A 19,250-nucleotide genomic window follows, 5' to 3' on the forward strand; every position below is an offset into this window, starting at 1 on the left:
TAGCCTGTCTCCTTTATCCGGAGTGGGCTTGATGGTGCTTGTGTCCAGGTCGGCCTGCCCACGATCAACAAGATCAATCTGATCCTTCGGCGGCGGATGCCCGCAGTGCGTCGATACTAACAGTTGTTGCATGGAAGACCTTTGATCCATCGCATCAAGATTGCAGTATGCCATTGAGCAAACCAAGGCCGTCTCCACGGCCATCTGCTACGAGCAGTTTCAGCGACAACACCAACAAGTCAGACAAATCAGGGTCAAAATTGACTGACGAGAATAAGAATGCACCATCGCAAAAGCGACATGAACGGCAAAAGTCCCGGGCACTACTACTACCCCAGAGCGGCGCCACATCAACTGCAACTACAGCCACCACCAGCATAATACCGACCAAATCTGCAATTGCTGATGGACATGTTCAAAACGAAAACGATGAGGGCGATCTCATTGACGATTCTGGCGCCATTGGTGCATCTGCATCAACCGGGGGTCGTTTTACAAGGCCAGACTATCTACTTCATGGTTTACTTGCACGAGCTAGGAACCGTGTAAAAGATCGAACTGGGCGAGACAAGGAGAAGGGCAATGGAGATGTAAGTCAAGATTTTGATAAGTTATTTACTGGAATTATTCCTGATGAGACACCCACCATCTCCATCATAACTGCAAGTCATCCCTGATCAAATAAGAGACAATGGAAGATCAGACCACTGCTCAGCCCAGCTTAGGCCAGCCAACCACTGTCGCGTGCTAGGGCGATCTTCGCTCTCAGGTCATGCGATTGCCATTCAGGGCCCTGAATTGGGCCCCTCAATGGGCTCAATTCGGGGGCGCCTTTGACCGATGGTATTATCCGGCCTTCGAGATGTCATGATGGTCCAATGTCAGTCAGTCATGTCAATTGACTCGGGGACTTTTTTCTCTTGTCGTTCTTTTTTCTTTCTAGCACTATATTTTAGTTCTTGTGACCCTGTCTCTTCCTCAATTACTTCCCTTCCCCTCACATCTATCACTGTACTTCTGTCTCAGAACTAATTACTCCCTTTGCTGCAAACAGACAACATCAACTGTTACAAGCCCAACCAAAGCCTTCTCTTCCTCCCCGCATTCTCCTCCGCCACGCGCCGCTCCTCCCGACCGAGGCTTCCGTCGTAAAGCCCCACCTCGAGCTTCTACAGGCAGATCTCAAGGGACTAAGACGCCTTCATCGTCACAGTCGCCGTCACACTCACCACGGGCTCTCACTTCCCCGCGTTCACCACCAGATCAGAACAAGCCTCTCCCTCCTCCACCTCCTCTACCGAACTCGGGTGCCTTGTCCGGCAAGGAAAATGCCCCTTCTCGTCCGCCCAATCCCGTCTTGAAGCTGAATAGAATCATGTCTACTCTTACCGACTCAGAGATCGAGAAGCTCTTCTCTGGAGCCCCTCAGTATTTTGCCCGTAGCGAGGGGCATTGTTCTGGCGCCCCCAATCCCAGCGTCGCATTTCCCTTTGATGAAGCATTGGAGATTCGCGACCTCACTGATCATGTCCAAATTGAAGATAGAGCTTGGAGTGGTCTTACAGCATGGCCTCATCTAACTCGAGATCTCAATCAGGATGCCGCTGCCCGGGCACAGGCTGTCGACTCTCGCAAGGCCCATTTCTTCATCCGTTGTCGGGAACGTCCCAACATGTTGAGCATGCAAGGTCTAGAGAAGGGTACCATGGGCTTCTCAGCTGCCCTCGAGCTCGCCGTTGGTGACGCCCTCGAAGAAGAGCAATTCGGCTTTGACAACGTTGGTAAAAAGGCCCATGCCATTGTTGAGGCACGTGAGCGCATGCTTTCCTCTCTGGGTTACCTGCGTCGTCTCCCTGAGACAGAGCTGTTGGACCGTCTCAAGCGAAACGCCGAGCTATACCGGGTCAATGATCTTCGAAAGAAAACCTCAGTCCAGACTTATCAGGATCTCTTTCACACTTTTATGCGGCCATGCAATTCCGTTGTCGATAAGCGCGACCACTATAGCTTGACCAACCAGATTAATGTCTTGATCAAGTGTCTTGGCACCGCCAATGTTTGGTTTGACTTCACCCATGTCGAATGGAGGATCAGATTGGGTCAGATTCTTTGGGGAGGTGAAGACAATGATGAACTTGAGGATACTTCTTCCATCCACGACGCTAGTAGTGCCAGCGAACGGGCTGAGGAGAAGTATTGGCTTCTCATGCAGATTCTTGTTGCTACGGAACTCCTCATTCGATTAGATGCAATCACCGAGGGCGAAGAATATGGTGTCGAAGCTTTCCGACCTGTAGATGTTGTTCACTTCGAAAGAGCCGCCACTCCCATGGTTAAGTGGTCGCTTCATCTTGCCCGGAGCTGGCTCGACAATATCGAGATTGAGAAAATCAAAGAAGATCCACCAAGCGACTCCTCCGAGACAAAGGGAGCAGTTATTCCTCCGCCGGCGACGGGCTGGCTAGGCGCCCTCTTTAGTAAATTTATTGTCCGTCAACATCACGAAGACAAAACGACAGCCAGCCATACGTATACTATTAAAGGTCGCAACCCACAACAGCAGGTAGATGGGCTTACCCATTTTGCGAAAAAGCTACTCTGGCCCAACATCGACACATACGAGGGACTTATCGCGAACAACGCTCGTCAATCGATTATCAACTCTGTGCCTAAGCCTGCCTCTACGAATGCATCTGAGAAATCAGCAAAGCCTTCTGAGACGAATGGATCTAAGCGGGGACTTTACTTTGGTGGCTGGGATCGACCTGGTAGTCAGAAGGATAAGACTCGACCACAGCGGCGAAAGCTTGCAGCGGCGCTTCATCCTTCTGGATGGCTTTCAAAATCATATATCTATGGTCTAGTCCTCCCTGGAGATGGCATGTGCCATTTCCTGATGGCCACGCTTCTCGAAAATGATAGCAAAGCCATGGAGCGTTTGGGCTCGTTCGCTAATTTGTGTGGAGGGTTCGTCTATTCTGGCAAGAGTTTTTGGAGCACATCATGTATCGTGGGCCGAGTTATTGCAGCAGGTCAGGGATCGGCTGAGTGTATGGGATGGGTTTCCAGCGACATTCTGCCCCTGGGCATAGATGAGGGTTGGGTCAACATTGAAGTGGAAGAAGTGGCTGGTAAGTTGCCATACATTGGACGAGAAGAGCATTACGCTAACGGACAGCAGAGGACAAGGCACACTTGGGCAAGAAAGCAAGACTTTGGGCAAAGAAGCGAATTGAACGAGAATCATCCATCCTCGGGGATGCCGACGAATATTCTGTGTTCCCTGCCGACTTTATCATTCCCCATGAAAATAGCTACTCTACGCCACCGCCGTTGATCAGCGTTACTTTACGGTCGCTTGAGCTTCTTTCTCCGGCCAACTCAATCCAGTCCACGCCTTTCACTAAGCTGACCCCCCCTGCGAGTGCGAGCAACAAGGAACCTGAGCTGTTGTCATTCCCAGCCAATGTCAACTTTGCCGTGTCGATTGACGGATTCACAGCTGAGAACTTCTCATTCTCCTTGTCCTACGATATTAACTTTGTTACGGCACACCCATGCTCGCCGTCTCATCGCGTCCGATTTGTTAAGTCTCCATCAAGTCCGACAATTCAACAGATCGATGTGTCTGGGTCTGACACATTTGGGCAAGGTTCTCGACCTGCTCACAGAACAGGTAGGATCAAATGGTTTCTGGTCCATGTCTCGCAGCTAACTCTGGTCAGGTCATCCCTTACACAAATATTATAATTACACTGTTATTCATATTTCGGAGCTTCTAAAGCGGCAGCATGCTCCCCTTTCGGAGCTTCTGGCTGTTCCTCAAACTCACCGGCGCTCACCTTCGCGCATGGGTAGCGAACGAGTCCTTGTTATTGACTGTATCACCAACTTGTCCGAGGTTCCTCAGTCTCCTACGATTGAGAGGCTCACCTCGAAGTATAACATTGTTCAGCGAAGAGGTAGTTTCCCTGCCGCGGAACAGATGCATTTCGAGTCCAGAAAACGACAGTTTGGCTCCGACATGGAAATTCTGGTTCGTGCTCTTTGCGCTCAAAAGGGCTGGAATGCCATAATCAGTCGACGAAAGCGAGGATGCCTGGCTTGTGCTATTCGTGAAGCTGGCGCATTGCAGTGGAAGGTTATCATTAGGGTGGAGTAGGAAAAGCTCGCCTATGTTGTAGAGCGTATGATTTGGCGTTTATATCGTGGGAGTATGCTGTGTTTGTGAAACGGGTATATACAAGGTTAAGTTATTGTCTTGGGTTGGGTTGTCATGATATATGTCTAGGTACGCTGTGGATTGACTTGGGAGGATAACCGTTATGTTTATATACACGGAAGAGATGTCTGAATTCATCATTCTAATTCGTACGCCTGAGTAAATTATAGTGAGGATATTTGTGTTCTATTACTAATGGCTGGTCTTCGATAGTCGATGCTGAATGAAATGATGTGCCTGTTGGTATAAGAAGCTAGTTCCTATTTAGGTAGGTCTATCATACGCCACGCTACCCCACTCGAGAAAGCGCCACAACTTAAGCCTCCCCCCAGACGACAGGTCGCGCGAGCTAAGAGGTAATTGCGACAACCATTGAACAACCGTCGCTTCACCTCATTCACAGCAGCAAATATGTCGCCTACCAAGGACCCCAGAAGAGTCGACCTGAGTAAGTCTAGCCATTTGCCTTTGAGTATCAGTCAAGCGCCTTGCGCGTGAAGCACAATTCGATCATCATGATTGCGACCAGGAGCTAACTGCGTGACAGTCGTCCCTTACCAAGAGCCGAAGGGCTCAGGTGATTCGACCGATCTCTCCTCGACGATGTCTACTACCCTGCCAATGGCCGCCATGTTCACGCGCAACAAGATGGTTGGATGGTACGTTTGCCGACTGAGCCTTGAGAAGGCGGAGATGTGGCGCGATGCGATGCGATTCGAAGCGACATATGATATGCGGCCGGGTTGCTAACGAGACTTGATAATAGGGCGTCTGTTGTTTTCTCTATCCAGAGCTGGCTCGGTGAGAGCGAGGACTCGAAGAAGAACTCCACCACTCCTGGATACTTCTCCGTCGGCATGTCCAGTAAGACCCCCCGTGTATTATTCGAGAATAAAGAATACATGCTAACAAAGTGCAGTCATGGCTCTTGCTGTTACTTACCTCCCTATGTTCCTCCCACCCGTCGGCGGTAAGCAGGCTTCTGGCACCGAGGCCCCTGCTCCTGTTCCTCTGGCATAGTAAGCAAAGAGGTCAGATTGTATATAAGGGGAGACTTTGTGGAACAGGGGTTTTGAGGAGAAACCCACCTATAATTATTGCTGAGCGTTATCATTTTCAAGGTTCCAAACTGCACCATACTCTGGGCGGGGATTGATGGACAGGATATCTGTTTTATGAGTTCTTGTAAGAATGAACGAGCTTTCAAGTCTAAAGAGTTCTGCATCCTTCATTCCATCCTCAAAGCTGTAGCGAACCAAGCCTGGTTCTAGTCGGCATTTACGTGATTGTCGGTAATGCTGTACAGGACCAAAAGGGCGCGTACTAGCCTTTCTGTTAAAAGCGCAATTATTAACACATAGGCTGTTTTAAGTCAACGGTTTGCTTTCTTGTCTATAGCCTCAAGGCCTTTCTTTCACAGATTTCGAGCCATTGACTTTAATAAGTCTCAGTTGAACAAGCCGTGAATAAATAGTTGGACAATCACCTCACAGAAGTGGAAATTTGCACACATTAATAGATTAAACGCAAGCTATTAAAAGCATCTAGCAAGGATTATGATTGTAATACAGACTGAGATTCTATGAGAATGAAATTTCAGACCGTAAGGTGTCTTGATGGTCAAGAATGGCTCATCATTGGTGGATGTCGCTGATGACTTTAAAGATTTGAGATCTGACTTGCATAAAATGCATAAGATTGTTCATGAACAGGGACCTGCAGTACCGCGGGGCTACCTGCTTCACAGTGCTTTACGCGGGCCACGTATAGAGGGGTTGTAGGCTAGTGACATAAATATTAGAGAAAGCATTCACCAAAGCTTGGACTGTTGAAGCATCATTATTATGACACCCTCAGCCCGTTGCTGGGGCAATTCATTATGTCATTTTTGGACGATAAACGATACACTCATGCAAAGTCCCTTGTACTCAACGGCTTCACCAAACTGCACATACCCTCACGACGGCACTCACCGCCCGGCTTATGAATGAAGTACCCTGACGACCTTTCAAATCGGTCGCCTAATAAACATATCAATAAACCAAAGCCTGGTGGCCGTTTTGCATTTAAGCCACAAACCACCCTCTCATCAAAACAACAACCTGACTTCTCCAAACTTGCCCCACGCCAAAGGCATTCCAAGACACGTCTCAGCGATTCTACTGCTCTTCGAGACCTCGGCGCCATGGTTAACGAACGGGCGCCTCCCAAGGTGCCTCTAAACTCCATCACTCCAAATGGAGAGAATACATCCCGCGAGTTGTCTCCCGACGATGATATCACCGCCCTTGTTCGTGGTATGAGCTCGCTCAAAGGCAAAGTTCGAGGAGATATGAATGACCCCTTTAATCCCGCCGGCGCAACCAATACGCCCACATTCGGCCATCCTACCAAGATGATGTCCTCTCGTAAGCAGAGAGCAGACCCTTTCATACGGCAGAAGACACGACCGGAACACCACCTCGATAGTCAAAGCAGCAACAGCGGTGCTAGGGTCACGGGCCCTCGAGGTCCGGTATACCAGGATCGAAGACCACCACCAATGCCCATGTTCAGCTCAGGTGCACCCTCTGCACCACCAGTTGCATACTCATATGCGCCCCAGAGACAATACGGCGAGGAGACTTTCTACACAGATCCTGCCAAGGCGAGCGCCGATTTGAAGGCCTTGCTTGAGGGTGGCATGGAGGAGGGCGAAGAAGAGGGTGGAGAACAGAGCCAAGCTGATGGTGAGAAGAAATCAGAAGATCCAAAAGACCCCAAAGACGGCACAGTGGACGGCCTCAAGGTCAAGTTACTACCTCACCAGGTCGAAGGTGTTGAGTGGATGCGAGGACGAGAACTTGGCCCTGTAAAGCGAGGAAAGGTTCCCAAAGGAGGCATTCTCGCCGACGACATGGGTCTTGGAAAGACTCTCCAAACCATCTCACTCATTCTCACCAACCAGAAACCAGCTAAGGACGCCCCTGGATGGAAGAAACACTTTGAGAAGATCGAAAAGACAACCCTGGTGGTGGCACCACTTGCTTTGATTCGACAATGGGAACACGAAATTAATGACAAAGTGGAAAAGACCCATGGTCTCAAAGTCTGCGTACATCATGGACCAAATCGCACGAAGCGATTTAAGGAGCTCGCTCTCTACGATGTTGTCATCACAACCTATCAAATCCTTGTTTCTGAACATGGAAACTCCTCAGATGCCGAGAATGGGTTGAAAGCAGGATGCTTTGGTTTGCACTGGTGGCGAGTCGTTCTCGATGAGGCCCATACAGTCAAGAATCGCAACGCAAAGGCTACCAAGGCTTGTTACGCCCTAAACTCTGAATACCGATGGTGCTTGTCTGGTACACCTATGCAGAACAACCTGGATGAACTCCAGTCCCTCGTCAAGTTTCTCCGCATTCGACCCTACGACGACCTCAAGGAGTGGAAAGAGCATATTGATCTACCCCTGAAGAATGGCCGCGGTCACATCGCCATTCGCAGACTACACAGTCTTCTCCGATGCTTTATGAAGCGAAGAACTAAAGAAATCCTCAAGGAAGCTGGTGCGCTTAACCCTGGTGGTAAGCCTTCCGCCGAGGGCGAGGGGTCCTCGACAGGCTTCAAGGTCACCGAACGAAAGGTCGTTACTGTGTCGACTGCATTATCACCTGCAGAGCGCAAGTTCTATGATCGATTAGCTGCTCGAGCAGACCGAAGTATCGAGCAGATGATGCAAGGCAGAGTCAACTATGCCAACGCTTTGACTCTGCTACTCCGCCTACGACAGGCTTGTAATCATCCAAAGCTGGTCGAGGGCAAGCTGGAGAAGGACAAAGACGCAATGTCGACAGACGCTACCCAGAAGACCCAGGATACAGATATTGATGTCATGGCCGACATGTTCGCCGGCATGGGCATCGTTTCTAAGGACTGCAATATTTGTGGGCGAGCCTTGAGTCCTGAAGACAACAAGTCAGGCAAGGACATCTGCTCCGACTGCCACGATGACCTAGCATACTTTAACAACCATGAAAGGCCAGAGCGGTCAGAACGGCCCAAGAAGTCCAAGAAGTCCGAGGATAAGAGCAAGAAGAAAGACAAGAAGGAGATAATCGACGAAAAGGTCATTGACAGACAGATTGTTGAGATAAACGACAATGAAGATGACGACGAGTCCCATAAGAAGGCCTCAAGGCGACCTCGCCACCGAAACGCGGTGGTTGACAGCGATGACGAGGACGCAGAGTCGCCAAAGAAGACAGCTCGTCAGCCCCGGAATCGCAACGCCATCGTTGACAGTGATGATGGGGAAGAAGAGGGCGAAGGCTCATGGCTTGTTCCCGAGGATCAGCAGGGCTCCATACATCTAGGAAAGGCTGGTGGCGAAGAAGATGAGAATGCTGAGGGCGGCGGCGACTGGATTGGCTCCGATGACTCTGAAGACGAAGAGAGTAAGGTTGAAGACAAGAGCAACTTGAGCAGCTTTATTGAGAACGACGAAAGCAAAGCAGGCGTGGCTTCTGGCTCTGATGACTCCTTGGCATCATTGACAGATATCACAAAGCGCATGGCTGCCCAGACACTGGACGATGGGCCATCTCATGCAGCTGACACCACAAATGCAGGCACAGATGCCGATACTACAGCTGCCGATACCACGGCTGCTGATACGACAGCTGTCTCTGGATCATCAGCTTCAGATTCGGAATCAGACTCTGGCTCTGATTCTGACTCTGATGAATCAGATGTCTCGTCTGAAGAAGACGACAGCATTTTCTATCCATCCCGCGATCCCAACTCCCCTCAAGTTCTTGCTTCTTCCAAGATTCGAGAGCTCATCAAGATTCTCCAGGGTGAAGTCAAAGAACACAAGTTCATCGTCTTCTCTCAGTTCACTTCTATGCTTGATCTCGTTGAGCCCTTCTTCCGCAAGGAACGATTCCGCTTTGTCCGTTACGATGGCAGCATGAAGAACGATGAGCGTGAGGAGAGCCTACGAAAGTTGAGGAGCGATCCTGAGACACGCATCCTGCTGTGTAGTTTGAAGTGCGGTAGTTTAGGACTCAACCTCACGGCAGCGACCCGAGTTGTCATCCTCGAGCCCTTCTGGAACCCAGTATGTTCAACTATCCTTGATCCCCTTAACAGATTACGATGCTAACATGTTTGCTAGTTTGTCGAAGAACAGGCCATTGATCGTGTTCACCGTCTGACCCAGACTGTCGATGTAATTATCTACAAGCTCACTGTCGCTCAGACTGTCGAGGAGCGTATCCTCGAGCTGCAGGAGAAGAAGCGCGAGCTCGCTGAGCAAGCCATCGAGGGTGGCATGCGTAAGGAAGCTCTCAAGCTCGGTATCAATGAGATCATCAACCTCTTCAAACCAGGCTCCTCGGAGAACCCAGTTGTTATCGGCGCTGATCCCTCCGCCGTTGGCAACGAGAGCTTCAATGGCAACGAGCGTAGATCTGCGGCTTCATCACAGAGACGGCCAGGACGACCTAGAAAGGAAGAGAGTGCAGTGTATGGTCGACGATGGTGAAGCAATTGCATGCTGTAGATATTAACGATAAGATGGTCATGGTTGGGAAAGGTGTTCAAGAAGGTTCAGGATTTATGACATGGCGCAATGAATTATTCTTATTTTGGCATTAATGATATTGTTCGTTTTACTCGCATGTCCTGACTAGATAATAGATCGGACAATATAATCTACCTTTTTTAATTATCTGTCCTGCTCATAGCTCATGAGAATTATGTTTATCCTGTGCCGTATTGCACTCCAGCCAAGACATACATGACCTGGCCTGACACCCTTGCAATGTGTCTTCAATCTTCCCATCTCTTCTGGATCTCTATGGTCCTTATCTACATGTTTGTGAGTATATTGCCAAGACCCTTGAGCTTCCTCAAGGGAGCTCCATAGCCCAGCTCCACAACACCGTGTGTGAACTTCCAGCTATCGGGCTGGCTCTTGATAGGGTACTGAACGGGAGGAGGGATACCAGTGCGGATGCCCAGCCAGCCGAAGCGATCCTCACAAATGGCTTTCATGTTGCAGAGTCCGCGTAGGCCTTCCTCGCCCGCAAAGCGGCCGTAGCCAGAGCCACCAACACCACCGAAGGGCAGCTGGACGGCGTAGTAGACGGCAAAATCATTGACAGCGACCATGCCGGCGCGGAGGCCCTTAACGATAGGCTGCAAGTTGGGATCACGCTCAGAACCGTGAACGGAGGCACCGAGGCCAAAGTTGGGAGCGTTGGCGATGGCAAGGATATCTTCAGGGGACGATGACTTAGCGCGGAGGAGAGTGAGAACAGGAGCGAAGCACTCATTTTGTGCAATACGCATATCGGGGGTAACATCGGCAAGGAAAGTTGGCTGGAAATAGTGGCCAGTGGGATATTCTGGATGCTTATAGCGTTTGCCGCCAGCAAGGAGACGGGCTCCTTGGGCGACAGCCTCAGCGATGAGTTCTTCAAGGCGGTCAAAGGAGGCGTCAGAGATCATGGCACCGACATCGGCCTCAGGGCCCAGACGTAAGGCATTGACACGAGGAGCAAGCATTTCGACAAGCTTATCATGGATTGCACGAGGGGCGATGACTCTCTCAATACCAATACAGTTCTGGCCAGCGGCTTGGAAAGTTCCACGGAGAATGACTTCGGCGATGCGCTTGAGGTCCCGAGAGGCAGAATCGAGAATAACGAACGGATCCTTGCCACCAAGCTCTGCGACAACAGGAGTAAGGCTCTTGGCTGCGCTAGCAGCAACATGATGGGCTACGGACTGAGAACCGATGAAGGTGATGTGGCTGATACCAGGATGAGAAGTAAGATGTCCGGCGGTTTGAGGCCAGCACACGACTGTCTGAACAAGCTGGGGATCATGGCCATGGGCAATAAGAGCGCCACGAGCGATGTTTGTGAAGTACTGGCTAGACCAAGCAGTCTGCTCAGAAACCTTGACAAGAATACCGTTGCCAGAGAAGAGAGCGCTGATGACGGGTCCAATAAAGTTGTGGAAGGGGTAGTTCCAGCTGACCAGAGCAGCAACAACACCAAGAGGTTCATAGTGAACAGTGTTGCGCTTGTACATCATGAGAAAGTTGGTAGGACGACGAGACGGGCGCAATGCAGCTTCACCATGGTCGAGAGTCCACTTGAGCTTCTCAGCAGTGACAAGAATCTCTCCCAACTGAGCATCTACCATAGTCTTTCCACTGTCCAAACAAGCAATCTTGACAATGTCCTCAGCATTGTCGAGAACGTGCTGCAGCAGTGAGCGCAACACAGCACGGCGCTCCTCGAAGGTTGTCTCAGCCCATACCTTCTGGGCAGCCGCCGCTGCGACAACAGCTCGATCGATAGCAGCGGGTGTAGAAGGGTTGATTTGTCCTAGGAACTGGCCAGTGGCAGGGGCATAGCATTGAACGGCCGAGCTACCAGAGACCCTGATAGAGGGGACGTCGACGGTGGAGTGAGGCTCGGGGATCTTGGGCGCGGGAACGGTAAACTTGCGAGGACGGCCGGTGGCTGCTTTGACAGAGGCTGTAGCGATAGCGTTTGTGAGGCGGAGAATTAGAGTTGCAACGATAATTGCAGCGACTGTTGCAACGGCAGAGACTGTAGATTGTCTGTGAGGAGTAAATCAGCTTGTAAATCAGGGTCAATGGCTCGTAGCTACAACGTACGAGATGTTGTGCTCTGCAGCAAACTCATTGCATCTCCGCCAAGCAGTAAGGAGAATTGGTTCTTGATTCTCCATTGCAGGTTCTGACATGGTCAATTGGTCTTTCCGCAGAAAGGTAGACACGACTTTGACCGCAGAAACTGAATGTCCCCTTTATATCATGCGACAACTGGAGATGGCCCGAGTCGGATGGTGGATGTTATTTAAAGTGGGAGTCTGAGGTCCCCCTTCGACGGGACGGGATGGGTTGAATTTGGGTGGAGAGGTACGTACCTTAGCTTCAGGGACGGGGCTCTTCCTTCCATTCAATGTTCCTGCCAAGCCTTGACCGCCAAGGAAAAGGACCTGCCGTATTCGTACTCGCCCTTGAACGTGAGTGTGAGGCTCATCAACTCGAACCATAAAGCAACGTAAGACGATACATAACATAGAATGAATGTCATATAAAGTCACCACTACCAGCATCAAGGAACTTGGATTCTATGTTAAATTTGCACATCGTCTTATTGATTTTCGTCTCTGGTCTCCAAAAGGAGATGGCAACCTGATTATATAGCCGCTTCTTATTTACAGCATCAACACCGCTGTCTTCTCCCACTCTTTCTTTCCTTCTTCCATGCTCGCTTTCTGACCTGTGACATCTCCTCTCCAGCATCAAGGAAACGGCCGCCTTATCTCGCTATTCTCCCTCTCTTCGACAGCGCAAAAATGAAATGTATCTTCGTCAGAGAATGGGTTTGCTGATTTCCAGCTCTAAAGATGCAAAAAAAAAAAAGGTGTGAAACAACATGGGAGATGAAGGAAGACTAAAAGTGATAGTACCGAAGCCACCAAAGAATCAGTTCATACACAAAAAAAAAAAAAAAAGCAAACCCCCCTTTTGCATTTCCCCTTTATAACGCCCTGCGTGTGTAAAAGCAAACCTCCTAGCTCAAGGTAATTGAAGCATAGGGGTATTATAAAATAAAACAAAACAAAACCAATTCGACCTCGTTGCCTTCGTTGCGTGCTAAAGCGCATAAGCATACAAAGACCGCGGAAAGCAACTCATAGATCGCTCATGCAGATCGTAAGTGCATCACTGGCCGTGTGAGGCCTGGGATATCAAAAGCAAGGAAAGGTCGAGAGAAACAAAACTCGACAGCGGGTCCGCAGAGCCGTGTCGTTAGCCATAGTCAAGTCCAGCATTATATACAGCGAGATTCAAAGAGCCGGCTTTATATGTTGGCACTCTTAGTCAACGAAAGTCCTCTAAGTCGAGGGCGGAATCGACCTCCTTGCGATTGACTTGACTCGATCCTTGATAATCTCGCTGCTGACGTGAAGTCGTTGCTGGCCTCAAAGCTGGGTCTCACCCTGTCCATCGAGGCTCGCATACGGTCGTAGGATGGTCGCGCTCGGTCAATCGATGGCCGGGCTTGCATCGGTACATCCAACGATATGCGATGCGCCGTGTAATTGGTCGAGTCGCTACCATTTTGGCTGTGTTGATTATATGTCGTGGTTCGTGTCGCTGTCGAGGGGGGGTAAATGGGTCGTAGATCCTCGTCAACACTGCCATAGGCCACGTGCTTAGGCATCTTCTTTGACCTCCTTGAGCTCTTGGATGACTTGGACTTGTCACTCTTGGTGTCGGCGGTAAGAGGATCATTTGTCTCCTCAGTCTGGTAGAGATGAGCGAATTTGCCCATTCTTTCCTGCTCACGAATGATATCGACATCGTAAGGCCAGTACACTTTCTGAAGAGCCTTAATAGCAAATCGTGGGAAGAGACAAATAACAGGTACAAGGAAGAAACATGCCCAGAAGGTAGCCTCTCCGTATACCTGTGCAGCAGTACCATAGAAAAATGCCGAGGAGGTGAAGGAGGTGTAGACTCCAGTCCAGAAGAAGATGAAGACATCAGAGATGACAACAATGAGGACCATCAGCCAGTCCCAACGATAGGTGTTGATCAGAATGTACATGTTGATCGTGATGACAGCAGGGTGAGCAACGTAGGCGCCAAATCGAAGGCGGTCCTCTACGCCGAGACCGTTGCCAGTCAAGAAGGTACCAGGCATAAACAGAAGATATGGAATGAAGAAAACCATGATGGACTGATAAACACCATCAATCATGTAGAGCCTTTGACAGAGTTAGCACAGAGCAGCGATACCAAGGACAACTGTACTTACCAGAACTTGAGCTGGGTCCACTCCAGTCGCTCGATACCTCGTCGGTAGAGCTGAGGAACAGCCAAAGATACCTTGTCAGACACGTCCTGATCCAGGACACCCATAATAGCGACAGGGACCGACGTGAAGAACAAATTGAACATGAGAATGTACGTGTAGTCGAAGAGATAGGTCATATCCATATCACAATAGATCTCGTACCAGAAAATGGAGAAAGTCCAGACCATGTTCTTGTAAAAGAAGTTGCTGATACTCTCTGCCAGACGGCGGTACGACCATCGACCATGGACAAGCACCAGTCTCTGAAGGAATCGGAATTGAGCAATAGCATAGTCAGAAGACATGGCGGCTTGACGACCTTCAACACCAGCAATACCGACACCAACATCGGCTTCCTGAATCATGGCAACATCGTTGGCACCGTCGCCAATGGAAAGAGTCATGACATCGAGACCGTTCTTGACCATAGCCACAACGGCAGCCTTCTGTGCAGGACTGACTCGACAACAGAGAACTGACTTGCACTGCTTGCAGAGCAGAAGGAACTTTTGCTTCAGTCGGTCGTTGAGTACCCATCGGAGTGTGAAACCATCAATGACAAGTCCGTGGGTTGGGGCAGGTGGCTCGTGGTTCTTCTTAGCAAGCGCGAGATCATGGTCGCTACCAGTAATACCGAAAGTCTGAAGGTTGTCGTCCAAAAATCTTTCTGCCATCTCAAAGAAGGTCTCATCGGAGACCTCGCCTGTCTCATCCTCGTCAACCTTAAGATGAATCAATTCCATGTCATTGTTGAGAAGGTTGCAAGAGAAGCCGATGTTGATAGCAGTCTCGACTTTGTCGCCAGTGAGAACCCAAAGCTTGATACCAGCATTACCCAGGAGAGCAATTGTGTCGGGAACTCCGTCTTGCAAACGATCCTCGATGGCGGTACCACCAATAAGGTAGAGATCTTGTTCAATCAGCTCAGCCACGGACTCCAGCTTCTCTTCCCGCTCTTCGAGGGCAGAAGCAGCGGCATCGTGTTCTTTCTTCCAAGCTCGGTACTCCTGTTCGGAAACTTCCTTGTGGGCAATGCAAAGTGTTCGGAGACCCTCGCGAGCAAACATTTCGAGATGCTCGGCAGTTGTCTTTCTGAGCTCCTTCTGTTCGCCTCGCTTAAGGCGAGAGTAGATGATACTGTCTGCACCTTTGCAGAAGAGAACAATGCGACCATCCGGCATCCGTACAATTGAACTCATTCGCTTTCGACTCGAGTTAAATTCGAGAGTGTTGAGAATTTGATAATGTCGGTCCTGGCCCATGACGTTCAAATTGATGCCTTCGCCGGAGCTTCCGAGAACAGTGAAACCCATATCACGAGCAGTGGCAACCAAAGCTTCTTCATCTGGCGACTGTGCCTTGAAAATCATTTTTGGCTTGTCACCGTCAACCTTCTCAACCATCACAGTATGGCAGAGAGCTAAGGCGAGCATAAAATACTCATTGGCTGCCTGCTGCTCGGCGCCTGACTCGCCAGCGAGATCGGATACAAAGTCGGGAGCAATGAACGTCAAGGCCTCGTCGTGAAGATATGGGTTGTCGTGGATTTTACGAAGACCAGCAAGCGCCCGAACCTTAGCGTCGGCAATCTCGGCACGAACCCTCTCTCCTTCCTTCTCAACATCGACACCAAGTCGCTTCTGCATTCCTGCCTGAGCTTCGGTGTAAGCTTCTCCGTATGGCTGTCCATTGATCGTTGCCTTCTTGAACTCCATAACGTTTTGCGTGAGTGTACCGGTTTTGTCGGAGAAGATGTATTCGATTTGGCCAACATCGTCCGAAATGTTCCATGACTTGGGAATGCACGGTTGATCGATCGGTTCGTAGTACATCTCCACATCGCTGTAAATAAAAATGGCCTGTAAAGTTCGCACAATTTCCAGGGTGATATAGAGTGAAATAGGGACCAAATTCTGGAATAGAATAATGGCAGCCCAGAAAGTGATAAAACCGCTCATGGCTGGCTTTCCGCCAATGGATCCGAAGTCGAAGAAGTGAAGAGACGCATCGGTCTTTGCCCATGCAACTCCGTTTATTATAGCAGCGAGCAAACACATAATGAGCAGGATGCCGAAGTTACACACGACATTGAAGTTCATCTCTCGAGCAATGCGAGCACGCTTACTAGGAGTGATACCAGCGTTCATCATGATTTTGGTGTCATGCCCGGTATAAATAACCACACCAACAATCCACTCAGTATTTCGGAGGTTGCATCCACGTAGTAGGAGGTTGTCAATGGTGATAGGTTCCGTCATATCCTCGGGCTCGTCGTCGAGGTAGCCGGGGACGGGTTGCTTCCACTTGATGGCACCGTTATACTTGTAGAGGTTTGGTTGAGGCCCCTCGCTTTCGATCACAAACTCTGCACGTTCGCAGTCTTTAGCATGCTTGAGACCTCGGCCGCAACGTAAAGCCTGGCGAACTTTCAGGTTCGTTTCACCGTCCAGATTCTTGGTTTCGACATAACAGCCTCCGTCAGGATCGGAGGTTGATAGAATGATGACATCAGCGGGCAATTCTTCGTCATTATATATACGAACGAAATCGCCAACAACGAGACTCTTCCAGGTATCCTTTTGAAATCGAGCACCGGACGCGGGGTGGCTGTAGTTGATAATATCAGACTTCATTTGTGACAGAGCTGCTGCGCGCTTAGCATCTTGCTGGTCAGGCATCTCAAATTGTGCAGGTGTGGCCTGAGGTGAAGGCGATGGAACAGGGGTCATCTGAATATCCTCTCGGGCGGACATGAAGGACTCGCGACCGGTGAAAGGCGATGCAATGGACTGTCGCATGGACTGACGAGTTCGGTGCGTCTCGACTGAAGGTCGAGGGGCATCATCCTCCCCAGGACCGGCCTTCCGCTTCGCCCTCTCCTCTTTCGCCTTCTTGGACCACAGAGATTGAGTTGCTCGCCAGATAGAACCGAAGAATTTGGAGTTAGCCTTCTTGAATTGACGCCACATAGAAACGTCGCCCTCCATAACATTGACATTGTTCCAGTTTCGTAATCGGTGGACAGGAGCGTTGTTGAGTTCGATGTCGAGAATAGTTCGTCGGTAATCTTCAATGGCATCCTTGATAGCAGTCACTGCAATAATGAAAATCAACGGAACGGCGTTGAGACCTGGATTGACACCACCAAAAATTGGAAAGATCTATTTAAAGGTTAAGGGTTACTCGCGAGGTTGAAGGGGTTCCAGGTGGTCAACTTACGACTAGGATAACCAAGAACAAGAAAAATATATTAGCAACGTTATGGAACTGAAACCACAAGTTTTTAGGAACGAATGACAGAGGCGTATATTTGGCTGTTCGGATTTTATTTCGCGTGAAGACTTGAGTGGGATGGCCGTTTTCATCTAAAAGTTCTTCTGGCAGGGGCTGGTTGAAGAACAAGGTGCGGTTCTCGTGTTCCTCGTCCTCCTCACCACCATTCAGGTCTTCAGGGTTCGCTTGCGGCGGTTGGCCATCGTCACCGTGAGGGTCGGATCCGTCGGAGGGGGGATTCTTCTCATTGGAACCCGTCTTCTTATGTCCCATGCGTTCGAGTAGAGAATTGCGTTTGTTGTTACTGCTGTTAACACTTTTTCTTTGTGTGGCCCATCGCGATCTTTGAGTAGCACTGAGGGCCTGCGGATCAAGGTGACCGTCAGAGGTTGTTGTTGTGGTCATGATGAAGTCGCGGGCAAGCGCCCGATCGGCCCCTCGATGCCAGCCAGATTGGGGAAACTGAACGAGTCGAAGTCGGGGTCGAGAGAAGCGAGAGGCGTCTGATTAAGCGTATATGGTACAGAGTCGAAGTGAATAGAGCAGGTACAATTGAAGCAACACCAGCTGCTCGTCAAGAATTATTATTGGCGGCGACGATGTGATAAACTCGAGTGTGAAACGGCTTCGCCAGGGCCGTTTGAAAATCGTCGACAGTACAAGAAGGTGAACGTGGAGAGAGTAAAGGTAAGGTTGTTGATGGTGACGAGATGACTGATGAGAAGAACGGGCTGGCTGGAAGAAGGTACAAGGGGAATTGTGTAAGCAAAGGCAATGGATGGAGAAACGGGGCGGCAAGGGAAAAAAGCTACGGTGGACTTTGGAGAGACGAGAGACCCTCCCCGGGCCCCGTCCCGTCCGCCAGTTAAAGTGAGTGGCCGCCAAAGAGCCTGAGACTCTAGCACTCTGGAATAGCCATTTCTGGGTGGTACCCGCTCGAGACAACTGCTGGGACTCGCTGAGGAGCGCTGTTGAAGGGAAATGGGCAGTGGAGAGTGGGTGTCGGGGGCGTGGGTCGCAGGCTTCTTGTGGGTGGGTGTGCGTGGGGAGTCTTGATCCCGGCCCATCCGACGCACTCTTTCATCTGCCCGGAATGTACCCCCTAAGTACCCATGAATCTGCTCCTGTACTCTGTATACAAATTTGGATCCTATGGATGCTTGCATTGGATGGATTGGATTCTCACGATTGCGATGCGCTGTCTCGCATTGTGTACTAGCAGCTAAGCTACTTTCCAGTGCTTACATACCTACCTTACCTGACTTCACCTGTCCAGACTTGACAAGGCGGTGTTGTCGCATTGCTATCCATCCAATGTCATTATCCATCCATTAAAACGCATCACGAACTGAGTATCTACTACTCATCGGGCTCCAGGCTTAGCACGGTACTTGCGGGCATCCTTACATACCGATTTAACTTAGTACTGTACTCCCTGGCTCCCGTCACGATAGTTCTCAGCGGTAGGTAAGTAACGGTCAAATCCAATGGAATCTATGGATCTCCCGCCTCCCAGCGGCCTGCAGTGTCCACTAACGCCGGCGCCACGGTTCTAACTGAAGTCGTCGGGAATTTTGACTGTGCTGTAATACTGCTCTCCGCAGTTAGGCGTAGAACTATCTTGGTCTAACGTGAATAGATCAGTCATACCTCAGCCCTGGGAACACGGGCGGCTCCCTCGGGCATTCAATGCATGCGTCTCGCGGCGTGGTCGGCCGCTACATATCCCCGACACTCCTGTTGTTGCATTTCGAGTTGGAGAGGACGGGAAACTCCAACAGAGGCTTGTCCGCCAGGGGTCTATTTTACCTTACGACCACAACAACACAACAAACTGGGCTGTAACGGTATTTTGCCAA

General features: G+C 50.1%; 5 protein-coding genes across 5 annotated transcripts; 3 read left to right on the forward strand and 2 right to left on the reverse strand.

Annotated features, from left to right (window-relative positions):
- Positions 1–167: 167 nt before the first annotated feature.
- On the forward strand, positions 168–4,162 carry BKA55DRAFT_503279 (uncharacterized protein; the record flags this gene model as incomplete). The annotated part of the gene is made up of 4 exons (XM_046186996.1): positions 168–590; positions 1,055–3,131; positions 3,179–3,676; positions 3,726–4,162. 4 exons carry the CDS (start codon positions 168–170, stop codon positions 4,160–4,162), a joined length of 3,435 nt encoding a protein of 1,144 aa, XP_046053713.1.
- Positions 4,163–4,633: 471 nt separating this feature from the next.
- BKA55DRAFT_534935 (uncharacterized protein) lies at positions 4,634–5,242 on the forward strand (the record flags this gene model as incomplete). The annotated part of the gene is made up of 4 exons (XM_046189650.1): positions 4,634–4,670; positions 4,770–4,881; positions 4,989–5,086; positions 5,142–5,242. 4 exons carry the CDS (start codon positions 4,634–4,636, stop codon positions 5,240–5,242), a joined length of 348 nt encoding a protein of 115 aa, XP_046053714.1.
- Positions 5,243–6,079: 837 nt separating this feature from the next.
- Positions 6,080–9,924, forward strand: BKA55DRAFT_557501 (SNF2 family N-terminal domain-containing protein). The gene is made up of 2 exons (XM_046191805.1): positions 6,080–9,326; positions 9,384–9,924. The coding sequence occupies exons 1-2, from the start codon at positions 6,210–6,212 to the stop codon at positions 9,750–9,752; spliced, it is 3,486 nt and encodes a 1,161-aa protein (XP_046053715.1). The 5' UTR covers positions 6,080–6,209; the 3' UTR covers positions 9,753–9,924.
- On the reverse strand, positions 9,925–12,343 carry BKA55DRAFT_557502 (Aldehyde/histidinol dehydrogenase). The gene is made up of 2 exons (XM_046191806.1): positions 11,904–12,343; positions 9,925–11,846 (listed from the first exon to the last, which is right to left on the reverse strand). Exons 1-2 carry the CDS (start codon positions 11,990–11,992, stop codon positions 10,079–10,081), a joined length of 1,857 nt encoding a protein of 618 aa, XP_046053716.1. The 5' UTR covers positions 11,993–12,343; the 3' UTR covers positions 9,925–10,078.
- A 776-nt stretch (positions 12,344–13,119) lies between these two features.
- Positions 13,120–17,796, reverse strand: BKA55DRAFT_502295 (uncharacterized protein; the record flags this gene model as incomplete). Its single annotated transcript, XM_046186910.1, has 3 exons — positions 13,120–14,029; positions 14,080–17,279; positions 17,338–17,796. The coding sequence occupies 3 exons, from the start codon at positions 17,794–17,796 to the stop codon at positions 13,120–13,122; spliced, it is 4,569 nt and encodes a 1,522-aa protein (XP_046053717.1).
- Positions 17,797–19,250: the final 1,454 nt, after the last annotated feature.

This window comes from Fusarium redolens (genome assembly GCF_020744475.1).
Source record: "Fusarium redolens strain MPI-CAGE-AT-0023 chromosome Unknown BKA55scaffold_3, whole genome shotgun sequence".
Classification (NCBI taxonomy): Eukaryota; Fungi; Ascomycota; class Sordariomycetes; order Hypocreales; family Nectriaceae; genus Fusarium; species Fusarium redolens.